Source organism: Colobus angolensis, unplaced genomic scaffold, assembly GCF_000951035.1.
Source record: "Colobus angolensis palliatus isolate OR3802 unplaced genomic scaffold, Cang.pa_1.0 Scaffold314, whole genome shotgun sequence".
NCBI classification, from domain to species: Eukaryota; Metazoa; Chordata; class Mammalia; order Primates; family Cercopithecidae; genus Colobus; species Colobus angolensis.
Genome location: NW_012116422.1, coordinates 3,045,859 through 3,065,927, shown reverse-complemented (window position 1 = coordinate 3,065,927; position 20,069 = coordinate 3,045,859). Strand labels below are relative to the sequence as shown.

At 56.1% G+C, this 20,069-nt stretch overlaps 1 protein-coding gene across 1 annotated transcript in view; it reads right to left on the bottom strand.

Annotated features, from left to right (window-relative positions):
* Positions 1-20,063, bottom strand: part of TCF7 (transcription factor 7 (T-cell specific, HMG-box)) — a 33,159-nt gene extending 13,096 nt beyond the window's left edge. The window contains 2 exon segments of the mRNA XM_011951107.1: positions 19,262-19,386; positions 19,913-20,063. Coding sequence (XP_011806497.1) covers positions 19,262-19,357 — 96 coding nt within the window. The 5' untranslated portion in view covers positions 19,358-19,386; positions 19,913-20,063.
* Positions 20,064-20,069: the final 6 nt, after the last annotated feature.

Sequence of the window (20,069 nt, the reverse complement as noted above, 5' to 3'; positions counted from 1 at the left end):
GGCTGCAGTGAGCTGTGATTGTGCCACTACACTCCAGCCTGGGTGACAGAGCGCGAGATGCTGTCTCAAATAAATAAAGCTCTACGTGATCTGGCCCCTGCTCCCTCTGTAACCCCAGCACCTTCTACTCTTTTCCTTGTTCACAATGCCTGGGACTTCCCATGGGTGCTTTAGCCTCCAGCATCCTTGACCAGTGATAATTTTGAAAGTGTGCCATGATGTGAGGTAGGTTGGGAAGCCCGGCTCTAGGCTTGTTGACCTTTTCACTGACCTTTTACTAGAGGGTCCTGGGCCAGTCTCATCCCTTCTCTGGGGCTGCATTTTCTCCCCTTGTAAAATGGAGATGAGAATACCAGTCCTACTCACCTCATCGGTCACAGATGCAAAAGTTCTCCTCTGTCCTAAAGTTCCAGGGAGAAGCAGCCAAGGGCCTATTAAAGTAGGAAGTTTCCTGGAACCCCCCGGGGTGTTTCTATCCTAACAGGTTCCTAGAATAGGCACCAGCCAGCCAGACAGCATCAGCCCTGACCAGGCCTCGTGACAGCTGAGGGCACGGAGACAGAGCCTCAGGGTCTACTCCTTCAGGAACATTGGATCCTGCCAGAAAGCATTCCACCATTCACCACCTTAGGGCACAAATGCCTGGAGTATGGGGGGGCTTTCAAGTCTAAGCTCCTGCTTCAGAGGAGGCCTTGCCATCCAGCCTTGGCTCTGGCTCTTTGACCCTTGGGATGGACCAAGTGCCTGGCTAGCAGAATAGGCATGGAAGCCTAAGGAGCTAAGCCAGGGGTCCATGGTGCCAGCTCTTGGAAGACAGTCCCAGAGTCTCTGCTCTGCCCAGAGTTGGGGCTCTGATCCAAGGTAGTGAGAGCATGGCTCCATGGCAAGTTTCTCAGTAAACTCCCCTTCCCCCTGGGAGTGGGTGGTTTACCGAGAAACTACCCACAGGAGTTTTGGCCAGGAAGCCATGGAGAGCCCTCCTGTCAGGAGCGGACAGGCCAGAGCTGACCCTCCTTGGCCATGCTGGGCCTGGCTCAGGTCCAGCTTTGCCACCTGAGCCCCAGGTTGCAGCACAGCTCAGGCTGGGCCTAGGAAACCTCCAAGAGAATCCAGACCAGTCTACAGCTACTGGCCTAGTACATATGCATGTGATGGGCAGTGTTGCGGGGTGCTGCCTGGCAGGCTGTGGTCTCATTCTGTCTACCAGCCTTCCTTGGGAACTGGGAAAAAACGCACTAAACTGGAGTCTGCTGTCAGACCACAGGAGAAGTGCTGGACGGGCAGGGGTGGGGCAGAGAACTCACTGGCAGCTGGAGGTCCTGGGGTGACCAGGGCTCCAGGGCAGAGCATTAAGGGCCTGGCCAGTCCCTCCCACAGTCATGCAGGCTGCCTCTTAGCCTCTATCTCCAGCCCCCTTTGTGCCTGGTGGTGGGAGCCAGGGGGAACCGTCTAGCACAGGGCCTGGCACCCATGTCCCCCATCGCCCAGTGGAACGTCCCACTCCAGGGCCTCAGCACAAGGCTGTCTCAGGGCCAGGCTGCCTAGACAACAGGGTGGGGTCACCTGGGGCCTGGCGTGTATATGGGAAACCCGGTGACTGGAGGCCCCCTCCCCTGCTCCCCCTGATGGTGACTGTGCCCAGCCCTCAATGGAAGGAGGCAGGCCTAGGGTGATTGTCCCCACCAGGCCCTGAGCATCTCAATGGCACACCTTCATCTTGCCCTCACCCTCTGAGGGCAGAGTACCAAACATAGAGCTGGGTGCACAGTAAGTGCTCAAAGCATGCTGGGATGTTTAAATGCGTTGACGCCTCACCAGCAGTCCATACTGCTTGATCAGCAAACCCCAGACTCCTGCTCTTTGCCTTTGCCTGAGCCCCTCTGTCTCCCCCACCATCCCAGACACCCCAGGGCTACCCTGAGAGTCATCTCTGTCCCACCAGTGCCTGTCCAGCCTTCTACTGGATGCCTGGTAACAGGGCTCACTCCCAGCCAAGGTGGTTCTTCCTGCCACTGCATTGCTCTTACTGCTCAAAGACTTCCTCAGGCCACTCCAGTCCACTGTCCCATGGGGCTCCTCACCCTTTTGAACTATTTCCTTAGCCCATGGCTAGGAATTCCTCATTCAGGTGCTCCAACATGCCCTCTTGTTTGCCAGGCAGGAGCCCAGAAGAGAGCCAGGCAGGGCCAGGCAGGAGGAAGTGGAAACGGGAGACTCCTGAGGTAGTTCTCCTCTGTTCCGAAGTCGAGCTTGGGCCTGGCTTGGCATCCCCCTTCACCACCACCCCCCAACCCCCCCAACTTCCTGCAGGCTCAGGTGAAAAATAAACACAGTCGGCATTTTCCCTGCAGACCGCAGCGGTCTGCTCGCAGGCTGTGTGCACGCTGACAGCCCTTGCCACCGCCAGCAGAGAAACTCCCTCGCCTCTGACGGTTGACTCTGAAAACCCCCAAATGCTTGAGCCCCACAACACTTTCCCAGCGAAGAAAGTTGCTGTTTCCTCTGGCCTCAAGCCTGTGGGGGTAGGGGATAGGTGAGGCCTGTTAAGGCCCTCCCAAGAACGCCTCCCAGTGGCAGGGGACTGTGCCAGCAGAAACAGCCCCCCAAGAGATCAAAATGCTCAGCTGGTCACTGTTGGTACCATTCGGTCAGGGTGTATTTATGAGCTCCTATTATGTGCCAGGCAAAAAAATGCTTCAGGCCTAGAAAAAAGCATGTGCTAATGTGAGCGGAGCATTTCCCATGTGTGAGGCAGAGTTCTGAGCACCATACAGAGCTGAACGCAGATACTCCTAACACAGACCTATGATATTTAGGTACAACTAATATGCCCACCTGACAGATGGGCAAGCTGAGGCATGAGGTCACACAGCTAGTAAGCGGCAGAGCTGGGACGACACCCACGACACTGCAAGGGACACCCATGACAGTGCAAAGGGCCTATGATTATTGTGCACAGGACACTGTCCCAGTTCTAAACCCAGTCTCTCCCTTTCCCAGCCTGGCTGGTCAGGGTGACCAGAACCAGTGCTTCCCTAACCCAACAAATGCTCCAACAAGTTTTAGGACCCCTGGGATGGGGGTTCTGCCTACACTGGCAGCCTGTCTGGTGGCAGGAGTTGAGCATGGTCCCAAGGCCCCAGCCATGGCCCCTGCTCACTGCGATACAGCCATGCCGGCCTGCTCCTCTGGCCCAGGTGCCTTCCTCCTGCTCTGGGCCAGGCTGGCCCACTCGCATCCTGACCTCAGTCTAAGGGTCACCTTGTGGAAAGGCCTGTGACCTGGCTTGGGGTGCCACCAGCCTAGCCAGCAGAGGTTAGCCTGGGGCTCCTGGAAGGCAGGGTCTGCTTGTTAGCATCTCTTTGCCTGGGCTCTGCACTCAGCAGGCTTGTTGCATGAAGACCTCTAGAATCCCGGTGCCTCCAGAACCTGTGCATGCTCCCCTCCTCAGCCACAGGGCTGTGGGCTGTGACTTCTTCCCTCAGGTCCCTCAAGCGGAAGGCTGCTCCTGAAGCCTGGTCCGGAGCTGGGAGAGGCCTTGGGGAAAAGCCGATGGAAGGAAGGGCAGATCCCCACCTTGAGCCTTGTGCTGCCTCCAGGGCAAAGGCTGACCAGACAGAAAGGTGGGCTATTGCTATGGTTACTCTTCTGTTTGCCAAGCACACAGAGGTGACACTAACATAAATGCCACGTGTGACAACCCACTTGAGGCAGGCATGATACATTCTTCCCATTTCACACATGTGGGAAGCAGGGCTCAGTGAGGTGAGAAAGTCAGCCGTGGCCCCATAGCCCTTCCTCGACCAGGTCAGTGCCAAGGCCCTTTATGGGCTCTCCAGGTCTTCAGTGGTGCCAGCCTCATTCTCCCCTTCTCACTCTGTGCTATAGCCACGTGGGGACACTGGCTCTGAGGGCATGATTCCCTCTGCTTGGAGCACTCTTCCACTACTTGGCTTGGCCAACTCCTATCCATCTTTCAGGACTCATATAAATGAGACTTCCCCCTAGAAGTCTATCCTATCCTCCTTATCTGAGGAGGGGTCCCTTGCCATTCCCTCATCCCCAACTCCTTCTGTAGCACCGATCCACTATGCTATAGTTGACTGTTCATCTCTCCTGTCCTTCCTGTGGTCTGGGATTGTGCCCTAAGTTATTTATATGGAATGTATTAGAGCTGGGCCCTTGAAGATGAGTCCAGTGCAGGTAGGGTGGGAGGTGTGTGTGAGCCAGTGTTTAGGGAGAATGTGGCTGCACTGAATAAGGCACCCTGGCTGGGGCTGGGCACAGGGTCACTGCAGCATACAGGTTAGGAAGCTGGGAGGAGCTAGAGCCACTGCTTGGACTCAGGACATCCTACCTGGTACCTAAGACCCTTTGACCTCCTCCTACCCCTGTCCTCTCCTGCCTGCAATACTTTGGGAGTCAGAATGACCAGTCAACATCAGGGCTGCCATTAATTTACATAGGGCATTTGTGCTAATTAGAAAAAGCACCCCTTCTTTTGGATAGACACCCGGGCCATGCTATGCCAGGGCAGTGGCTTGGGAAGCACAGTGCAGGCTGGTCTCAGCCCTTGGCCCAGCTCCCCTGGCACAACCCCTCCGGTTCTCACTTTCCTTCTTTGCACTGTTAGGGCCCACCAGTCAGCCCTACAGCTCCCCAGGAGTCTGTGTCTAGAGCTGGAGCCCCACTGTCCAGCACCAGTGGCGCTTCAGTGCCAAGGAGTCTGCCCAGTTGCTGAGCAGGATGCCCCTCAAGGCCTCAGACTATAAGAATCAACTGCCCGGGGGGCAGGACGGGGCTTGCCTGCATATGGACCAGGCCTCGATTTGTGGGCTTTCACAGACCCCATCTCTGCAGATAATAGTCCAGTAGGGCCGAGAGTGCCAGCCAGGCTGGAGGCGCCCCTGCTCATGCCCTTTTATCCCTAGCCCCCGCTCCAGGCACCACTGGCCAGGACACAGTGCTCTCCACAGGACGCCCGCAAGCTCCCTGCCCACAGCGTGCTGGATGCCCTGTGCCAGACGCCCACCACGAAGCACAGAAAAAAGCACAGTGTGTGGCTGCGTAGCCAGCTGAGCTGGAAGGGGTGGGAGATGGCAAGGCCACACCCTCCTGGACCAAGAGGCTTCCGTCTCACCTGCTGGCACAAGGCTGTTGCCACAGTTGCACAGAGCTCTGCTAGGTGCGTGTGGCCAGTTCACCCACCGCCTGACCTTGACATCAGATAAAGGGGCCTGCCACAGCGGAGGTGGGGACTGGAGTCCCTGCATGCAGCCTCGGCAAACCACAGGCCTGCTCTAGCCCAGCCTGGCCCAAGGCACCCTCGGAACTCACTGAGCCCCACTTAGCCAAGTGGCCTGGCCCATGGCCTCCAGTGGTTTCTATGCATTCGTTTACTTGCGTTTTCCTTCCTCCACTTTGAGGTGAACGCCCCTCAGGACAGGATGTTTTTAGAGGAAAATAAAAGCTTCCGGGAGCTGCTGCAACTGAGCTGCTAGTTGATGCTACCAACACAGCCTGGAGACTGCACAGCAGCCTTGAGGCTGGGCAACCCGCAGCCCAGGCAGTTACTCATGCAGCTCCTCATCAGTGCCCAGCCGTCCAGAAGCCCACCGTGGACTGTGGACCGAGCACAACCTCATAGCTACGCTGTCTTTGGCAGTAGGGAATGGAAAACAGGGATCTGGGGATGCAGGTGTTTGAGGAGTTCTCAGGCTGTTTTCCAGAAAAGGCAGGAAAATACCAGAGGTGCAGATGTAGAGATGGCAGCCCCCACTAGTAACAGCCAACTGAGTGTCTCGCAGTCTGCAGAGCTCCACCCCTGCCGGAATCCCACGTCTTCCCAACCACTTTGTGCTGTGCATACGGACTTTGCCGACGAGGAAAGTGAAGCACAGTGAAGCTAAGAATCTTGCCCAAGGTCTCACAGCAAGCAGTGATGGATCTGGATTAGAATCTGGCCCATTGAGGTTCCTGGCCACAGATCTTTACCATTCAGTGACAGGCCTCAACAGGCAGCACTTCTGCTGGCAGCAGCCTGCCAAGAATCTTTCTTGAAACAAACTGGCTAGTAGTGTGGCTCTGACCTCCCCCCGGCCCTAGGTGAGGGCACTCTGTCCTTGAAGGAGGTGATTTTGATTCTCAGTCATAAATGACCAAAAGAAAAGCAAGAAGTCATCCCTCCCATAGGGTCTGGCTGGTGCTCCCTGGCCCCATGTGTGAGGAGGGGTGGGACAGCCCCTGGAGGCTGGGGTGCTCTCACCGTGGCTTGTCTAGCTCCAAGCCTGGGAGTGACAGAGTCCAGGCAAGGCCCAGAAAGGCAGGGGCTCAAGGGCAGAGGGAGAGAGCCCTGGAGATCACCTCCCCAGCCTCGGCCCTGCATTCTTGCCCCAATTTAATCTAGCAGCCTCTGAGGAGCAAAGACAAAACAGGGGTCTCCAAGTCATGTGTTCTGTCCTGCAGCCTGCACCAGCCCTAGGAGGACAGTCCTGCCCTGAGGCCACGATCATGAAGCGCTCACTCCCCCAGCTACGGCCAGTTAAGGCCCCTGGGGCTCTGTCTGGACTGTCTAGCCATTTATCCAAAGGGAAACAAGGCATGGAAAGGAGCTCCTGGAGGTGCCAGGCCCTTATGTGCTGCTGCCTGAGCCCTCACACCCAGTGTGAGCAGAGGGAGGAGGCCGGGCTGTGCCAACTGCATGGGAGCCTCAGGAGAGCCCTTCATGAGGCGAGTAGGGGAGGGTCACACAAAACTGCCCCAGACAGCTCTCAGAAACACAGCTGGGTGTAGCATTACGCAAACAGGGCAGAGGATGAAATACCAAACTCCTGGGGTTGAGGAGTGGGAAGGGATGGGACGGGTGAGCCAGGCACCCAGCTGTGGCTGCAACACACATGTGCACGGCCAAAGATGCAACGGAGTGTAAGGGGAGGGACAGCGAATGCCGAGTCAGATGTCTGGGTTCAAATCCCTCCTCCAGTACCCACTAGGCGCAAGTCTCTCCATGCCTGGGGGTCCCCATCTGTAAAACGTCCAGGTCTCATGGGGTTGCTGTGAGGATTAGATTAATATTTGTGCTTTTTTTCTTAATATTCCTTTTTTACTTAAGAACAAAGTGAAACAAAAGGGGAAAAATCAAAAGCAAGTATGTCCCAAGAAAAAGGCTTTTCAGGAACGCCAGCATTGTGCCAGGTTGGGGCCGCCAGCCCTTGATTTTCTCTGGACCACTGCCTGATTCCTGTCAGGCCAGATCACTGAGCTCCTGGCTGGCCCACAATGACCAGAGTGAGAGGATGGGAGGCGGTGAGAGAAGAAGAAACTGCCCTCAAAGTGCCCCAGTGGGGCTGGCAGAAGCTCTGGTTCCTAAGTAGCTTTCCCATGGGTGAATAAGGTGGGCGGGCGCACCCATATGCTGGGACTCCCTCAGCTGCCTCAATCCAGCATTTTGCACGACTCAGAGCCTAGGAAACCCCCCAGCCCAGCCCAGGACCATACAGAGGAGGGTGCCTGGCCCAGGAGTCCAACAGCAGGCCCTGAGCTGCATCAGGACCAGCACTAGAAAGAGGAAGTGATCCACCTATAGACAGGTCTTAACTGTCCTTCCATCACGCACCAAATCAGAATCAATCCTAATGTCATTTACGGATACTTTTCCACGTAACATTTCTTCTGGAAGCCCTGGGCATCTGCCTTTCAAGTAAGAGAGACAGCCCTTTTGGCCCTGGGAGCCCTGAACTTAACCAGGTGTTTGGGGAGAAAAGGGGTCATCCCTGACCCAGGCCCAGAGCTATGAGGTACCCCTGCAGAGGCAGTGAGAGCAATGGCCTTTCTCTGGGGCCAGAGGAATCCAGCTGGGTCCAGCTGATGAATCCGGCAGTGTGCTGGGGGTACCACCCAGCTTCTTGGCCCACAGTGCCCCTATCTCCACACATTCTACAGCAAGTGGGGCAGAGCAGGGAGGAGCATGGGTTTCAGGGTAAAACAAACCAAAGTTCAAATCCTGACTCTGCCAGGTATTAGCGCATTCCTTATCCTCTCTGAGCCTCAGTTTCCTCATCTGCAAAAGGGAGGCCACAGTAGTACCTGCTTTCTTGGCTTGTACAATCTTTTTTTGTGTGTTTTTAGAGACAGAGTCTAGCTCTGTTGCCCAGACTGGAGTGTAGTGGCACAATCTCGGCTCACTGCAACCTCTGCCTCCCAGGTTCACGCAGTTCTCCTGCCTCAGCCTCCTGAGTAGCGGGATTACAGGCATGCGCCACCATGCCGGGCTAGTTTTTGTATTTTTAGTAGAGGCAGGGTTTCATCATGTTGGTCAATCTGGTCTCGAACTCCTGACCTTGTGATCCGCCCACCTCGGCCTCCCAAAGTGCTGGGATTACAGGCATGAAGCACCACGCCCTGTCGACTTGTACCATCTTGATATCATCATGAGTAAAAGCCCCTGGCACAGGTCTGGTGCTTGGGAAGTGCTTGACACATGAACTACTATAGTTGTTATTCTTTCAACAACTGCTTACTGAGCACCTACTGTGTGCCAGGCCCTAGGGTGGGCACTGAGAATCCAGTGGTGAAATGAACAGATGTGGCCTGGGCCTCACAGATCCTCTCCAGCCCTTTCTGATCCCAAGTCCATCCCTGACACCACCCCCCACAACATGGCCATCAACCCTGTGGCCTTGGTTCTTCCAGGTTCATCTGTCCCCACACCCCCACCCATGGGGCTGCCCACTGCTTCAAAGGCTGCCAGCGAGCTCTGGGGTGGCTGCTGCAGCCAGGCACACACTCAGTGGCCAGCCAGCCTGGACCCTGGCTGTACCCAGCCGGCAGAGACCTCACTGCTGCCACCGCCGCAAGGCTCTCCACAGGCTGCCTCTCAGCATCTCAGAGGGCCCACCCACCTCTGCCTGCCTGGCCACCGGGCCAGCCACAGAGCCATCTGATTTGAATGAAACTTCAAACTTAATGACTTTCATGCTGGTTATTTAAAACACAATGTAATTTTCTAAAACACGCCTATTATTTCCTTTGATAGCTACAAAGCTTCCCCCAATCCCATAAGCATGTTTATTTTTAGGGAAAAGAGTGGTTTGCAGTTGGTCATAGAGACCATAAGGAGAGGGAACCCACAGACAGCAGGGCAAAGAGTCAACCCTAGCAGCTCGGAGGCCTGTGCTGCCCTGCCTCCTACTTAGTGGGTTTTCCACTGGACACGGGGTCTCCCGAGCAGGCCGTGCCCCACTCTCACAAGCACGCTGGCAGTGACTCTTCAGTCCAGCATTGGACAGTGGCCAAATAAACATCAGACTAGTGCCCTCCCAGTGCTCCCCCTCCTTGGGGCTGCTGTGTCCTCTTCTGTAAGATGGTTCCACTAGCTTTCCAATAAGCTTCCCGCCGGCATTCCAGGCATGACAAGTCTGGGGAAGGGTCCTGAGACCACCACTTCCCCCTCAGCAGCCTCCTCCTGGCTCTCCCAGACATACCTCCTGGGTACAGCAGGGCCTGAAGCTTTGACCAGCTAAGTGAGACCTGTGCCCAGATAAATTGGCCCCAGGCAGTGGCTGCCCACACTGGGAGGGTGAGTGGGTGGGGCCCTGCCAGTCAGGGCTCCCTGGCAAGGGAGGTGGCCTGGTGGTGGGTGGGTGTGCGTGCAGAGGTCAGCTGAGCCCCACCAATGCGGGGCGTCCTCTGGGAGCAGCTATTTTTAGGTCCCAGGCTTTCATGTGGCCAAATGATGTGGAGTTTACAAAGCATCAGTAATGCGTTTCAGATGGCGGCCCAGCAGGCCAGGAGGCTGGGCCCGCTGCCACCAGAGCCAGGTCAGAGTTAGTCAGAATCCCTCGGCCTAGACTCCCATCACCTGTCCCTCCCTCCCCACGACCCCTTCTTGCCTGATGGGGAGGCTGGCTCTGGAGCAGTACTTGCAAGGAGCTGCCCAGCAGACCCCGGCTGAGGCCCACCCAGCACACAGGCCTCTCCATGGCCAGGGATTCCCACCCCATTTTAGAGGAAGAAACTGAGACCTAGAGAGGTTCACAGATTTGCGTGAGGTCACACAGCAAGGGAAGGCATGGCTTCCCTCCCATCCAGCTCCCTGCCCTCACGGGAAAACTGGGTTTCCTGGGAGGAGATGATTTGCCACCACTGGCACCCAAACCAGCTCAGACATGGAGTGGGGGCAACCCTAACCATGTCAACTCCCAAAGCCCACACCCACTGTTCCCTGGGGCCACGTCCTGCCCATCCATGCCTGGAGCCTCTGCCGCACACTCATCATTTGGAAGCACATGGTGTGGGGCCCAGACAGCTTTCCTGCCCTTGAAGAGAAAGCTGGTGGTTTTAATGGGGGGCAGGGCGGGGGGGTTAGGAGGAAGCTTATTTCGCAGAGTCTGCTCCTCTGATCTCCAGGGAGTTCTAGCTGTGGAGTCGGGGCTGTGGAGTGAGGGCTGTGTGTCCCCAGGCTTGCGCCGGCTCTAGGATAGTCTGCTAGCAGAACCCAGGCAGGTGGCCTCCTCCCAGAAGAGGGCTAGACTCAGGCTCATCCCAGCTATGCCCCAGGCCAGAATCCCTAACCAGCAAGGGACGGAGGCCCTCTACTCCCTGGGGAACTGGCCAAGAGGAGCCCCATGTTCCAGCAGAAAGCAGGGGAAGGGGGAACCTGTGCGGAGGACAAGCCCGCCAGGCGGTAGACAGCTTGCATGCAGCAGCGGAAGCGGGCCACACGTTTTTAAGGGAGGGAGGCGGTTTCCCAGGTCCAGACCCCAAGCATGAGAGGTCGGCGAAACAGGGCAGCAAACTGCCTGAATGAAGAAGCTGATAACGTCCTGGTTTCTCAGAGACACCCACCCTCCACCCCTGCCAAAGCCCCAGGGACCCTGGAGCTCTGCTAGAGACAGTGCTGGTCAGAGATGCTCTCCACACCATGGCTAAGTCACCAATGGGCCTTGGGACCTGAGCAAGCCACTGACCTGTGGGGCAGAGTTCCCCTCAGTAATCAGGGGGCCAGACCCCAGGCTCCCAAACCCCGAGAGAGCATGAGAGTCAAATGGAAGGATGGGAAAATGGAAACTTCTCACCTCTGAGGTACCCCTGCCTTGCACTGCCCAACACCCTTGGGTCTTCTCCGCCCAAAGCCTACCCCTCCCTTGGCTCTGCTCAAGTTCCTCCCATGATCCCCATGCCTCCTAGCATGCACCCTGCCCCAGCAGCTGGCTCTCCCCGCCTTTGTCCTCTGTGTCCAATTCACACCATTGCAGGTGGGCACCGCCTTGCCCTACCATGACGCCAACATGCTGCATGTGCCCATCAGCCTCTCCCAGGCTCTGGAACCAGTGCTGCCCCAGCACCAAGGTCACAGGCTGAGCCCTTCTTCTCCAGTGTCACCACACATCCCTCACAGATCCTGGGCCTCTGTCTGTCCCTCTGCTGATGGAGCATGCCAGCTTCTGCCTCTCTCCTCCTTTGTTCCAGCAGGGCCCCCACCCAGAGTGTTCTCCCCCTCTCACCTGTGCAGGCCCCTCTCTCAGGAGCCTCCCCTGCTGCCCCCACTGGCCTCTCCCTCCCCTGTGCCCTTTTTCCAACTCCAACAGAACCTCAAAGCCAACTTAGAGGCTCCCAGTGAAAGTCTCTTTGTCTCCAGGATTGAGCTCTGGAAGGGCAGAGGGAGCCCGCCACGTGCTAACCCAGGCCAAGTATAGAGAAGAGACTCAGTCAGGGTGTGCACCCAAGATTACAGCAGAGAAAGTGTAGTCTATCGACAGGCTGAGGGCCCAAGGGTAGGGTAGGCCAGAGGACACTGTCCCGGGGGAGCTAGGAAAGGAAAGTGCAGCCAAGGCCCCAGTCCCACCTCAGCTTTCGGAGCACTCACACTCCTAGTAGAGGCCTTCCCTCCACCACCACTGCCACTCAGGAGGCACCTACTGTGTGCTGGGTTTCACATACACTGTCTCTTTCCATTCCATACTGACCGAAACAGGTGAGAACCCTCATTATCCTCAGTTTTCGATAAGGAAACTAAGGCCCAGAGGGCTAAGTAACTCAGCCAGGGCCACCCAGCCAAAGAATGGCAAATACAGTATCAGAGGGTGCATCGCGCAGACTCAATGCCTTCCCTCTGTCCACTCCTCTAAGGGGCCTTGGCTAAGTCTCTTCCCTGATCTGGCCTCCCTGTCCCCACCTGCAGCAGGAGGATCTGTGCACTGTACCATTGGGGGTGGGGGCCCCTGTGACCTGATAAAACACCTGTTTCCTCCAACGGAGCCTTGTTTGTACACAGCAGCAGGAAGCACCAGTCACAAGGTGTGAGGGGTGTGACTGTATGGCTTTGGGACCGCAACAGCCTGTGGAGGCTCAGAGGGGCTGCAGCTTGCCTTGCACCTCCAGGAGGCTCTGGGCCCACCCCTGACCCACCTGACCTCAGCAGCTATGCGACTTTAAACCAGCACCCCCAAGCCCTGCTTAAGCTCAGCTAAACCTCCCTCCTTGGAGGGGCAGGGGATGGGGTATGGTCTCCACAGACCCAGAAAGGGGGCCACCCTCATCTGCTTCAGCCCCGCTCACTTGAGTCTCAAAGCAGCTGAGGAGGTGGCAGTGCTGGTGTGAGTATTCCCGAGTGCTGCTGTGGAAACTGGCTTGGTGGAACCTGGTAGAGCTGGGGGAAGGATCCCAGGTCTCAGCAACCAATCCACGGCTCTTTGCCAGCCCGGGGTCTTGGGAAGGTCTTTTCTACCCTGCTGAACTGGTACTCACCCTGACTTTCCAGAGGAGGGGCAAGCCACCCTGAATTCCCAGCCATCCCTCCCTGCTCCCAGGACAGGGTAGGGCAGGAAGCCTGGCTCTAACCAGGGGTCTGCAGCATCGGCCCCCTTCATGGTGCTCTCCTGGCTTTGAAAGGCATCAAGGCTTTGGGGGAGCCACCGGAGAAGAGGCTGCAGATTTTTCTTATCTTTTTTTTTGAGACGGAGTCTTGCTCTGTCGCCCAGGCTCTGGAGTGCAGTGTCCGGATCTCAGCTCACTGCAAGCTCCGCCTCCCAGGTTCACGCCATTCTCCTGCCTCAGCCTCCTGAGTAGCTGGGACTATAGGCGCCCGCCACCACGCCCGGCTAGTTTTTTGTATTTTTTAGTAGAGACGGGGTTTCACCGTGTTAGCCAGGATGGTCTCGATCTCCTGACCTCATGATTCGCCCGTCTCGGCCTCCCAAAGTGCTGGGATTACAGGCTTGAGCCACCGCGCCCGGCCCAGATTCTTCAAATGTGATAGGCAATACTACGCAGCCTTCCAAGGAAAGAAATATAATTCAAAATAGCTCACAGTCGCACTGCCCACCACAAACCTATTCAATGCAGAGCAAAAAAGGCAGAACTCCATGTCAACTGTGCTGAGCCACCGTAAGCACGGGACTCACAGCTCGGAACCTACAGCGAACTGGGGCACCAGGGAAGCAAAACGCCTTGACTTTTCCTGCCCCTTGACCTCATAATTCTGTTTGGGTATTATGCTTCAGGAAAATAGTCAAGGTGGAAACGAAGGAGTGATGTGTACAGAACATCATTCACCCTGGGAAAGAAGGCAGCCCGGGAGCAAGCCAGAGCCACAGGGGAGGCTGCGAGCAAAGAGGCTGCCCACACCTGTAGCATCATGGCAAGAATGAGGGGCACACACAGGGTGGCCATGGCTTCCCAGGCTGATGGCCATGAGAGTTTTTTGGTTTTTTTTTTTGATGAGTCTGGCTCTGTTGCCCAGGCTGGAGTATAGTGGCTGATCTGGGCTCACTGCAACCTCCACCTCCCAGGTTCAAGTGATTCTCCTGCCTCAGCCTCCCAAGTAGAGTAGCTGGGATTATAGGCGTGTGCCACCATGCCCAGCTAATCGTTGTATTTTTAGTAGAGACCGGGTTTCACCATGTTGGCCAGGCTGGTCTTGAACTCCTGGCCTCAAGTGATCCACCTACCTTGACCTCCCAAAGTGCTGGGATTACAGGCATGAGCCACCATGCCCAGCCAATCTTTTTTTTTTTTTTTTTTTAAACAAAAGAGCTTAAGCTTCCAATGTCTCATGTAAAGGACTTTTACATGACAAGGAAGAGGAGTCTCTTTCAGGTCAATCTTTGTGATGGCAGGAGAGAATTCTGAGGAAGGAATGAGTGGCTGTGGCTCCCTGCCTGGGATAGCACTTTCCCTCCTAAGAATTCTGGGTCAGGCAGGGCAGTGAGTAGGTGGCCTGTACACCTGAGTCCCCAGTCCCTAGGTTCAGACCTCCAGACCCCTCCGTGCCCAAGTCCATGTGGGGCCCACGAGTGAGCCACCACTGGCCTCCTGGGAGCCAGGCCAGCAAGAGACAAGGGTTCAGTCATGGCTGACTCCCCCTGGCCAGGCTGCACTGGCACCTCTCTGGGCCCCTCCCTGGCACTGCTGTTGGTCCTCACTCCACCTCTGGGAGGAGGGCTCACCACTCCCATTGTGCAGAGGAGGAAACGAACAGCCGGGCTTTCTTTGGGTTAAGCATGGTGAGTGCATTGTAAAGCAGTGCCAACCGTCTGAGCCTAGAGTTGCCAGGGCGGGCAAGGCAGCCAGAGTCGAGGGATGAGGTGGGTCCCACTGGGAATGGTCAGAGGAGGCTCCCTGAGGTGGAGACATCTGAATTGAGCCCTGAGTGAGGAGTGAAAAGGTGGCGGCTATGTGCAGGGCTGCGGCAGAGATTTCCAAACGGAGGGAAGCAGTGTAGGAGTCCTGGGGTGGAAAGAAGTTGCTGGCTGTAAGACCCCCTAGGACGGGGAGGGGACTGCCGTCAGGGAGACAGCAAGAGGCTGGTACGGGTGATGAGGGGCGGCTGGTGGGGGCCACCCAGGTGCTCAGCTGCGGTGAGTGGCTTGGACTTGACTCCAAGAGCAATGGGAAGCTAATGCAGGGTTTACTCAGGTAAGAGATGTGATCTGATTCCGTTTTTAAAGGACCCCTTTGGCTGCTACATGAAGCCTGGACTGTGGGTTAGGATGGGGGTTAGGGGGTCAGGGGGTGAGGGAGGGGTCCTCTGGAGGCTGTTGCTGCTGTCTGGGTGAGAGAAGGCGATGGCTGGGGCTTCGCGTGCTGCCTGCAGAGAAGTAGGGAGGTTTGGGATGTGTTCAGAGGGAAGCCTGGGGCCTGCCAGTCCCTTCTCTCTCTTCATCTGCTGGACACCCTGTGGCCTTCAGAGTGCTGCTCAGTGGGCCCTCCCTCACAGCCGGGGCTGGGGCTGGCTCTGCCCGGGACACCTCAGTGACAGCACTCCTCTGGCCAACTCTGCTTCAGGTCTCTATCGGTCTCCTCTGCTCAGCCGGGCACTCCCAGGGGAAGAGCCTGGTTCTAGTCTGGGGGTCCAGTACCTGGTACCCAGCCTGGTGCCAAATTCCCACCTAATAGGCTTCACTCCAACCAGGACTGGCGCTCAACACCAATAACTAACACTTTTCAGCAAGGCCCATGGCTCGCTTTGCAGCATGTGGAAGCCGGTGGGTGCTCCTGCACCTACTCATCTCTGCAAAGCTCCTCGGACAGGCTGGCCATGCGTCAGCAGCACTTCCTTCCTGTGCTGGAGCCTTGCTCATACCCTCACCTCCTGTTCCCCCAGGCACGCTCTGGACCTGCCAGGAGTCCCAACATGAGTCCACTGCCTCAGTGAGGCTCCTTCTGCTGGACCTGACACCTGATGCCTGACCCCCTGGCTTGGGGCATCCCTAGGCATCTGGATGGCTGTGGAGATCAGGGACAGGGACACATGGCCCCAAGCCTGCAACAGCCAAAGGCTTCAGCCTTCTTATTTAAATTGAGATGTAATTCACATATCGTAAAATACGCTGTTTTAAAGGTATATAATTCAGTGGCTTTTATTATATTCATAAGATTGTGCAGCTGCCACCACTATCTAATTCCAGAACCTATTCATCACCCCAGAAAGTATCCCCATACCCATGTGCAGTCGCTCCCTGGGCCCCTCTTCCATTAGCCCCTGGCAAGCACGAATCCTCTTTCTGTCTCTATGGATGTGTCTATTCTGGATATTTCATCAAAATGGCAAAAGGCTCGGCATCTGTCCAAGCTACAGACTCCAAGTGGAGCTCACAGAAGAAGCCACAGCGCAACGCGGCCTCACATCATTTTTGGATGTGACAAGACTGACTACACTGCCGTATGCATCCAGGAACCTGAGTTTGCCTAAGGAATGATGCCTTACTCATCCCAGAATCCCCCCAAAGTACAGCCTAAGATCAGCTCACTATCCTCCCACTCACCACCTCCACCTACTCTCAGGTCTCAAAGCAGAGAAGAGAAAACAAAACGAAACCAAAGCCCAGGCAACACAGTGAGACCCATCGCTCCAGAAACAAAAACAAACTTAGCTGGGCATGGTAGTGCATACCTGTTGTCCCAGCTACTCAGGAGGCTGAGGTGGGAGGATCGCTTGAGCCCAGGAGTTCGAGGCTGCAGTGAGCCAAGATCACACCACTGCACTCCAGCCTGGGCACCAGAGTGAGACCCTGTCTCTAAAAAAACACAAACACAAACACAAAACAAAAAAACCCTGGTTACTGGTCTAGGCCAGTAACTGCCTGCAAGCCTACATTAGGTGCCTGACAGTGTTCATGGAATAAACTTTGACCTAATTTTTTCTTCCTCAAACAAGCCAACTACCAAAAAGAAGGAACCTTTTCGGAAGAAAAAAAGAAGTATGTCCCGTGGCAGTTGGCTGTGGGATGGTCATTCAGCCCATTGCTCCCGGCAAGGTTCGAGCTGGCCTGTTTCGAGGTCTCTAACACAGCAGCCGCATGCGCATCCCACCCACATGGGCAGAGCAGGTCCCTGGTACAGGCTTTCCCCGCTCCCAAGGGAGGTCCAGTGACTGGCCTCAAGCCTCTCAGCTAAGTGTTGACCACATGGGTGCCCTCAGAGAAGGCCGGGCAAAGGGCAAGGGGGCCTGGATGTAAGGCCTGTGGCAGGACCCGAGCAGCAAGCTGTCTGTCCTTTAAAGATGGGCTTGGGAAAGTGACCAGCTTTGGAAAAATCTTCCAAAGGCAGTTTTTCCTCAGGGCCATTGCAAGGGGCTCCTGACCCAAGATAAGAGGATCATTCCAGGTTCCAGACACATGGACCTTGAATCCAATGATAAATGTGCTTCTCAAATGTAGGGATGGATTCACTTTGCTTGGTAAAACCCAATCACATTGTAAATGCCCACACGTCTTCAGGTAATGCAAGCAAATACTCTGACTTGCTATGTGTTTATAATGGTCAGGTTTGCTTAAAAGAGGTTCCCCCTACATTCACATACATCTTCCTCACCCAGTGTCACTCCAGCTTACACCTTTGCCTCTGTCCTTTTTTGCAGCCCCACAGAGCAGCTGAGGCCAGGGCACAGAGAGCCAGTGTCAGAGTCCATCCTTCTCCTCCTCATGTGTGCCCAGAAGCCACACAGTGGGGACTGTGGCTGCGTGGGGAGGAGGGCAAGGGGATATGTACCTATAGGAGCAGGTGCGACACATAGAAATGTATCTGCTGTAGCTTGAGAAAGATTGAAAGGTGAAAAATAAATGACCCAGGTCAGTGGTGGTGTGCCTCCCCCACTGTCCTTTTAGAGCCCACTCTTGACCCATGTGGGCCAAAGGACACCAACTAGTTCCATCACCCATACCCTGACAGTAGAACGAGGCCTTCCCTGCTCCAGATACTCTCCCAGCACTTGCCCACACCACTAGATGACCTCCGAAAGGAGGCCTTTTCCCTGTGCTGCTGTGGAGCCCCGGGAAGCTGGAGTGGAAGCTTGGGCCTAGGCTTTTGTCTAATCATGGTTCCAAGGTGACCCCGGCCCCCATGCAAGTGGCTCACCTGTCAGAAGTTTGGCACTGGTAAGTTATGTCAACCTGGTCCCAAATCTAAGGGTTTACATCTTGCAGGGATCCAAAATGCATCTTTGTTAAGCATGGGCTCATGCAGGGTGAGTTCTCTGGGTCTAGTCACTGCATCGGGCAGGAATGCTGGGGGGCACGCCCCTCACCTCACAGACTTGGAAGGAAGTGAAGCACCTCATATACCAAGCCACTCCAGAGCAGAAAGTCGGATACAGAGACTACTTGGAAAACATGCTCATTTTACAGATGAGGAAATAGGGGCCCAAAGGGCAAGGAGTTCATTTCTAGAGCTGGCCATATAACAGGTTTTCCAGCCTGGGCTTCTGGAAAGAAGCCTGTATGTCTTCTCACTCCCACTGACTTCGCATCCAGCAGCTCTCAGAAGCACCCTCTTCACTCCTGGTCTGAAACCGCCTAGCAGTTACTGTCCTCCCTCTGGTGGCCCCACTGTAGCCATGTGAGCCTCCAGCCTGCCAGCCCCACCTGCACTGGGCTTCCGTTCACACCCAGCACACGCTTACCACAGTCCTCCAAACCTTCCATGTACCTTCACCCCAACTTGGACCAACTGAGAAGAGTGTGAAACACAACTAGGAATTTCTTTAAAAGCACAGCTGTACTGCTCCAAAGCACTCAGAATAGGCTCTTCACACTTTAGGTCATCTGCACCAATGGGCATGGTTTGTAATGATCATGAAATGTTTTCAAAGCGCTGGGACTTAAAAATATTTAATTTACCAATTCATTAAACCGGTCCCTTCTCAATATATCCCTGATTTGTAGCACCTTTGCCAACCCTTCCTGGTGTGTCTGAGACCAAGCCAGTTTCCTAAGAACCCACTTTCCACACATGGTGTTCAGGGTCCTTCTTTGGCAAGGGTGCACTCACGCCAGTAAGGACACAGCCCAGTACAGCACGTTTCTCCTGCACAACCAGGGCGCCTGAACAGATCAGCTTTCCTGCCCGCTCCTCCAAGCGCCAAGGAGGCTCAGGGTTTCCTGGGCTAGTTAGAAAGTTAATTGCAAAGCTCTGAGATCAGATCAGAGCAGCCAGGAGCGAGGGTGGTCTCGGCTCAAAAGTTCTCTAAGAAGATCCCACCCTGGCATCACCCAGCACCAGGACAGAGACTGCACCTGCTTATGAGCAAGCTGGGAAGACAAAAGCCAAGAGCCAGAGGGCAAGGGGGTGCCCCAGGGCGGCCTCTCCTTCCTTCAGCAAAGTTCTCCTTTTGGTTCAGATCCCACTGGGTGTGTATGGGAAGAAAGACCAGCACAGGAGTCTCGTCTATTTTGTTCCAGGCAGAAGTCTCTTGCCGGTGCCTCACCTACCTGGTCAAGGAGGCTGCAAGCACAGGGTGGCACTGGCTGCGGGGTCCACTTACCAGCGGGGGCTGCGGCTGGGAGTGCTGCCCTGCTCCCGAGGGGGGTGGGTAGTGCATGAGCAGATTGAAGGCGGAGTAGACGGTCTCTTTGTACATGCCGCTGGTACACTCCGGGGCCTTCAGGCCTGGAAAAACCACAGCTGGGTCAGACACACCAGCCCTGGTGGCGGCTGGGACTGAAGGCTGCCTGCTCTTGAGAGAAAAAGAATTGCCAAGGGATCCCCTGCAAGTTCCTGACTTGGGAAGGCACGGGTTGGGAGTATCCGAAGTGCCAAGTTTTAGAGGAAGGACCTGGAGTGCAGGCCTCCCCGAGGTGGCCACTACTTGACCTCCCCCCGCCCCCCTCGTCCTCCAACCAAGAAACCTTGGCCAGTTCTGTCTCCTGAAGACCGCGGATTAGTCAGTCACCTGGGCAGGAGGGGAGGCGGGGATGGCGGGGGTCTGTTTACTCCTATAAAGGTCAGGGCACCGGAAGTGACTCGACCCGGCGGCGCCCGGGAAGCCCGCCCCCCACTCCCCACCCCTGGGTTTTGCCGCCTCCCGAGCTGCCGTGGAGGAGGCACCCGGCTTCCCGCGGTCCTCGGCGTCCCGGTCCCACCGAGTCCAGGGCCTGAGAGCGAGGAAGGGGGGCCGGGTCGGGCAGAAACTCACCGTCCTCCAGGGGCTCTGGAAGTTTGTCCGGGAAGAGTCTCTGCGCAGCGTGCTCCCGCCCGAGAGCCTGGAGGGAGAACCGGAGGGGAGTGAGGGGCGGTGGGACCGCGGGGATCGGGACAGACGCCGAGGCAGGGACGCCCTTGCGCGCTGGAGA